This window comes from Tachysurus vachellii, chromosome 4 (genome assembly GCF_030014155.1).
Source record: "Tachysurus vachellii isolate PV-2020 chromosome 4, HZAU_Pvac_v1, whole genome shotgun sequence".
Classification (NCBI taxonomy): domain Eukaryota; kingdom Metazoa; phylum Chordata; class Actinopteri; order Siluriformes; family Bagridae; genus Tachysurus; species Tachysurus vachellii.
The window spans coordinates 3,997,594-4,004,326 of record NC_083463.1 but is presented as its reverse complement, the minus strand read 5'-3'; the positions used below and the strand labels follow the sequence as shown (position 1 = coordinate 4,004,326).

Genomic DNA, 6,733 nt, shown 5'->3' with positions numbered 1-6,733 from the left:
AAAAAAAAAGCAAGAAAGAAAAAAATAACTCGTCAGTGTCTGTTGACATTGTTTTACATTAATTAGTATTAATTAAAAAAAAGTTTAAGTTGAATTGAGTAATGTAGTATTATAAAGCTGACTGATCTACATTTATCCCATATTCAGGCACGGGCTCTGTCTCAAATGGTTTACTTTAGACTCCACTACATATAGACCTAGCGCCTGGGTGTCTAGTGCACTAATGTCACATCATGTCAGGGAAAAAACCTCCACTGCAACAAAAGATCTATTTTACACTTTAAAATCATTTAGTTTCTATAGTCAGTGTTGAAGATTTTAAGAAGACTCCTCTACCTCAGCAGGACTCGTGCCTGTGAGAGCTTTACACTACATAGTGTAGTGCACTACATCTCACTGAGATTCTTTCACAACGCTCACAGATAAAGTATGTGATTTGAGACAAAGCCATGGTTAAGCATAAGAAACACACATAATTGTTACCCGACTCTTTACTCTTTTTCTGGAGTAACTGAATAATCATAAAGATGCCCTTTGACCCCATGCACAGACTTAGGCCCTGGGGTCAAAGCGCATCTGAACAGGAAGTGACACTTAAGAAAAGAGGCTGTGTTTAGAGTTTGGGCATCCTGGCGACGTTGAGGCGCATTGATACGCATGAGGCTCCGGATGCGTAGCGCATCTCTCTTAACAAGCCACACCACTGCTTCTTGTCCTCCTCGTACCTGAACACACACACACACACACACACACACACACACACACACACACACACACACACACAATAATTAGTTAATGCAGACACACTACATTTCAGTGCTGTTTGAAAAGGATTCTCAAGCCTGAACATTCTGTTTCATCCTGCTTATCATTTTAAGAGGTGAACCAGTGACTATTTATTTAAGTCAAAGTAAGATTTGTTAGGTAAATGCCACAGGTTTAAATGTTTCACCTCAGCCCCACTATACAGACCTCAGGTGTTCCACTTACACAGAACTCACTGTGATCTGATGCCATTTTCTTTTTACTAGGACATCAGCTCAACTCTGCCAGTGGAATGGAAAGGACGTCTGGGACATTTTCAATCGGTATAAAGAAACGTCTGTTGTCGTGTCTGTGAGTCTAATCTAAAATAAGTCAGGACTCTGTCGTTCTTTCAGTGTGAGACGTGTGTTTCAGACACATGTTTTCCCCTCTGATGATAACCTCACACAGATAAATTTGAGCGGATGAACAGGAACCTGGAGCATCTCAGAGAAATGGCTTAATATCGACATCAATACTTTGAAGATACAAACATTTGTGTGTAAAAAAAAGTTTTTTCATAGAACTTTTCTATGAATATATCACCACTAGAAATCCTTCTGAAACACTACAAATTCTTAAAGCACTGAGTGTCTACTTGCATATGAGCTTCATATTAACACCACTGTGGAGTGAAACATGACGAAGATGTTCAATCATCAACATGGACACTACAAAAACAGGAGGAAACTCCATTTTCTGGCCTCTGAGGAAATGAGTTAATAGGCAATGGGAGCACTGATACAAAAACTCATCCACTCGCCTGATTTTTACTTCAATCTGTCATGAAATGGAGGTGTCAGTCTTGGTTAATACTGTAATGACCACATCATCATGTGGAACTGCTATATTACCTCATTTAAAATGGTGGTTTATTTAATGCTGCTAAAAATAAACAGTAACCTTTAGTGGCACTTGATGTCAACTGGGAACAGATTCATTATCCAAGATTCCAAACTGGAGAACAACTGAAGACTAGATATGATGAGTACCTAGTGCTATTACATAGTGTGTGTGTGTGTGTGTGTGTGTGTGTGAGAGAGAGAGAGTGAGTGACTGTGAGAGTTGGAGAAAGAGCGGGAGAGAGTGAGAATGAAAGAGAAACTGAGAGAGAGAGAGAGAGAGAGAGAGAGAGAGAGAGAGAGAGAGAGAGAGAAAGTTGGAGAAAGAGAGAGAGAGTAAGAATGAAAGAGAAACTGAGAGAGAGAGAGAGAGAGAGAGAGAGAGAGAGAGAGAGAGAGAGAAAGTTGGAGAAACTGAGAGAGAGAGAGAGAGAGAGAGAAAGTTGGAGAAAGAGAGAGAGAGAGAATGAAAGAGAAAGTGTGAGAGAGAGAGAGAGAGAAAGTTGGAGAAAGAGAGGGAGAGAGAGAATGAAAGAGAAAGTGAGAGAGAGAGAGAGAGAGAGAGAGAGAGAGAGAAAGTTGGAGAAAGAGGGAGAGAGAATGAAAGAGAAAGTGAGAGAGAGAGAGAGAGAAAAGACTGAGAGAGAAAGAGCTAAAGAAAGACAGTGATATATATGTATATATATATATATATATATATATATATATATATATATATATATATATTTATATATATATTTATAGAGAGAGAGAGAGAGAGAGAGAGAGAGAGAGGGAGAGAGAGAGAGAGAGAGAGAGAACAGTCACACCACAACAACTCCACCATCACTTACTGCCAAACATCGGTCATCTCAGATGGCCCGACTTCTTTATTTTCCAGCTCTACAATGGCGAAGCCTCCAACGGCGTAGAGATTCCCGCCGCTGCTCATCAGGTTGATAGAGCTGCGTTCCTGTGGGAACTCAGTAAACGTGTCCCATCTAAATAAAAATACAACAAACCAAGATCTAGAAACATCTCTTAATTACTAATGTATAAGTCCAAAGCATGTGCTGCCATGTAGAGCACGGAATGAATCGACTTTAACGTTAGAATCATGTCTCGTGTACTTGTTAGTGGTGAAGTCATAAATCTCTGAGGTGGAGGTCAGTCCCTCCTCGTTAATGCCTCCGGTGACGATAATTTTGTTGTTGTGCAGCACGGCACCGAACATGGCTCTGGGGGTCTTCATACCTGCGAGCTCTCTCCATTCAGACTGCTTGTGGTTATACACAAACACCTTGTTTAGGGCTTTACTGAAAGACAGAGAGACAGGAAGTGACATGAGATTACTGTTACACCCTACATTACTGCTGTCTTACATCAGTGTAGTGGTTCGTCTGCTGTTTATTTGATTTGAAATGAAAAAATAGTTTCAAGTGTGGAAGATTCTGGAAAAAGGTGTTTATGTAACAGATGTGAAAGAAGACTGGATCAGTGTCAGGGCTTTGAGCTGAAGCTGTTCCTTCAGATTTTCCCTCATAATGAGATTTCACAAGCACAAAGTCACAGTGCATTTTAAAGTTATGTGACAAAGTTGAACAAACTCTCTCTCTCTTGCTCTCACTCTCTCTCCCTCTCTCTCTCTCTCTCTCTCTCTCTCTCTCTCTCTCTCTCTCTCTCTCTCTCTCTTTCTCTTTCACACACACACACACACACACACACACTCACTTGTCATCTGTCTTGCCTCCGATGCAGTAGACCAGGCCGTTGTGTGAGACCACTGAGTGGCCGTGGATGCGCAGAGGAAGTTTCTTTGTCTCACTCCACTTCATCTTTCTGTAAAGAGAGACCAGTGTGATTGACTTTGCTTTGTCAAAGCTGTCTGTCTGTATATTTAGGTATCAGTCTCTGTCTATCTGTCTGTCTGTATCTTTAGGTATCTGTCTCTGTATATATCTGTCTGTCTGTATCTTTAGGTATCTGTCTCTGTCTATCTGTATGTCTGTATATTTAGGTATCAGTCTCTGTATATCTGTCTGTCTGTCTGTATCTTTAAGTATCTGTCTCTGTATATCTGTCTGTCTGTATCTTTAGGTATCTGTCTCTGTATATATCTGTCTGTCTGTATCTTTAGGTATCTGTCTCTGTCTATCTGTATGTCTGTATCTTTAGGTATCTGTCTCTGTATATATCTGTCTGTCTGTATCTTTAGGTATCTGTCTCTGTATATCTGTCTGTCTGTATCTTTAGGTATCTGTCTCTGTATATATCTGTCTGTCTGTATCTTTAGGTATCTGTCTCTGTCTATCTGTATGTCTGTATCTTTAGGTATCAGTCTCTGTATATCTGTCTGTCTGTCTGTATCTTTAGGTATCTGTCTCTGTATATCTGTCTCTCTGCCTCTTTAGGTGATTTTTATTTCATTGTCTGTCTCTGTTATTGTTTGTTTTCTAGATCTTTTCTAGAGTTTTTCCTTTCATCTTTCAATCTGTCTACGACTGTTTAACTTTTTATTTTTAACTTTTAACTGTTTATTTGTCTGTCTAATGATTTTATGATCTATACCATCTTTATGTTTCTTTATATTCCTGGTAGTCTAAACTTTATTATTTGTCCTTTCATCTATCTATCTATCTATCTATCTATCTATCTATCTATCTATCTATCTATCTATCTATATATATTACTTTTTGTCTATTTTTCTCGAAATATTTTCCTTTCATCCATCTATTTATCTGTCTGTCTCTCTCTATGTTTGTCTGTATATTTTATTGTCTGTCATTTTTTCTATCAATCTTTCTATCTGTCTGTCTGTCTGTCTGTCTGTCTATCTATCTATCTATCTATCTATCTATCTATCTATCTATCTATCTATCTATCTATCTATCTATCTATCTATCTATCTATCTAAGAACAATCTGTGCTATGTATGAATAAAGCTGAGAAACTCACTCAGTGTCGTAACACATGACTGAGTCGAGGGACTCGTTGGTCTGCAGATCTTTTCCAGCAATCGCAAAAATCAGATTCTCACTTTCCCCTAAACCGAAGAGACATCGGGGGCTCGGCATGGGGGGCACCGCTATCCATTCAGCTGTAAGCGCATCCAGCTACAAAATAAATACAAGCCATTCTCTCACTTTAAATTATAAATCAGTAAATTGGGTAAATCAGTAAATAACATTCCGCTGCATCTTTTAACATTTTAACATCAAGCCAAAATATTTTCCCCTTTATTCACTAGTTCACTATAATAATCCAAATTAGACAATAATAATAAAATAATTTTTTTTTCTTAAACTGAGAGTTTTATAAATGTATTAAAGTATTTATCCTGTTGATTGCTTATTAAAACATATTTTTAATTGATTGCACTCTTAAAAAAAGATTTTCCTTGGGGTTCTATATAAAAACCCAGGGAGGTGATATGAGTGCTATTACTTTTGGAGTTTTAGCTCCATGTAGATCAATGCTATAGATCATTTACTCATTACACAGTGTGTTTGTTTTTTTTTTGTGTGTGTGTGTTTCATATTATGTCACTTAAAAAGCCAGGTGAGATGAAAGCAAATTACCCACCTTAAAATAGCTTAGCTAATAGTTAATGCTAGTTCCGGTAGCTAACGGGGACTTGTAATTAGCGACGTAGTTACAGTTTGCTAGTCATTTGCAATCATCCTGATTAAAATAGCTAGTGATAAATAGTTAAATAGTGGTAGCTAAGATATATAATGGGATAATGGTTGTAAAAGTAAACCTCAGATAATTAGCAGCTAATGTTTGTCTAGCTTACAGTAAGTATGTGATGATAGTGGTTAATGTTATTTAGCTAGTTGTAAATGTGTAAATCAGAGCTGGTACTTGGACTTTGAGAGCTGATTTCTAACTGTTGTTGAATTTATTCACTACCTGATAGAAATAGCACTGGAGAGGATTCTCTTTGTTGTCCTCGTCGACAAACAGGCCGCCGATGACATAGAGCTCGTTTCTCTTGGTGCAGATGCTAACATGGTTTTTTGGCACTTGCTCAGAAATCGCAGCGAGGAAACACTCGTTCTCTGCGACGTCGTATGCTATAGCTGCTGTATCGTTGACCATAAGGATCAGATTGCGTCTGTACATCCCCAGTCTCTGACTATCATTCAGGTAACCAGGCAGGAGGTCTTCTTCATCCTCCTCTTCTCCTTCCTTCTGCTCCTTCTTTTTACTCTCAGGCAGTTTTCCCTTGAAGGCATCTCTGATGGCCTGAAGTTTATTCTGGAGATCGCTATTACCCTTGATGATGTCATCGGTTTCCACCTTCTCCTTGAAATACTTTTCAGGCATCAGACGGAAACGAATACACTCAAACGCATCCCCGAGGGCCTTAACTCGCTTCTCCTTGTCACTGCGCACCCATTTCATGAGCGCCTCGAACACCATTTCTTCCTTCTCCACATTGAGGGCATCAGCACCGATCAAGGCAAAGAGCTCATGTGGTGCCAGCTGAAGAAACTCCTCCTCACTGGCGAGGCTCTCGAAGCGGTCGGCACTGTAGTCGCGGGCAGCTACAGCCAACCTCGGTACGTTAAGGACAAGTCCGAGTCTGAAGATGGCGAGGCAGTTAGACACAGAAAGCTTCTTCTGGAGGTAGTTCACACACACGGTGAACACGGACGGGATCTGGAAACGGTTAGCAAGTGCAAAAATCTCCTGAACGTTCCCATCTGTGAGGTCAATATCAGCTGAGTAAAGATACTTGATGATCATGTCCAGGATGTTGGGGTCCACATCGTCCAAGGCCACTTCTTTGAGGTCTTCTTTGACCTTTCCATCCTCAGAGAAGAAGATGTCCCTGAAATATGGGCTGCATGCGGCCAGAATAAGGCGGTGGCATGGGAAGCAGCGGTCGCCTACCTTCAGAGTGCAGTCCACAAACTTGTTCTCGTTCAGAAGCTCCTTCAAGCCGTCCTGGAGCAGAGTACTCTGGAAGAGACGCAGTTCTTCCTGCAGAGTTTTGGGATCCATTCTCGCTGAGGAAAAGGAGGAAAAAAGAGAAAAGACGAGAAGAAGGTGGCTGCACTCCTGCTTGCCACGTTGTCCCGACCGGAAAAGGACAGAGTGGC

General features: G+C 40.1%; 1 protein-coding gene across 1 annotated transcript; it reads right to left on the bottom strand.

Annotated features, from left to right (window-relative positions):
* Positions 1-6,733, bottom strand: klhl41b (kelch-like family member 41b). The gene is made up of 6 exons (XM_060867038.1): positions 5,538-6,733; positions 4,581-4,738; positions 3,357-3,464; positions 2,756-2,941; positions 2,480-2,626; positions 1-725 (listed from the first exon to the last, which is right to left on the bottom strand). The coding sequence occupies exons 1-6, from the start codon at positions 6,633-6,635 to the stop codon at positions 614-616; spliced, it is 1,809 nt and encodes a 602-aa protein (XP_060723021.1). The 5' UTR covers positions 6,636-6,733; the 3' UTR covers positions 1-613.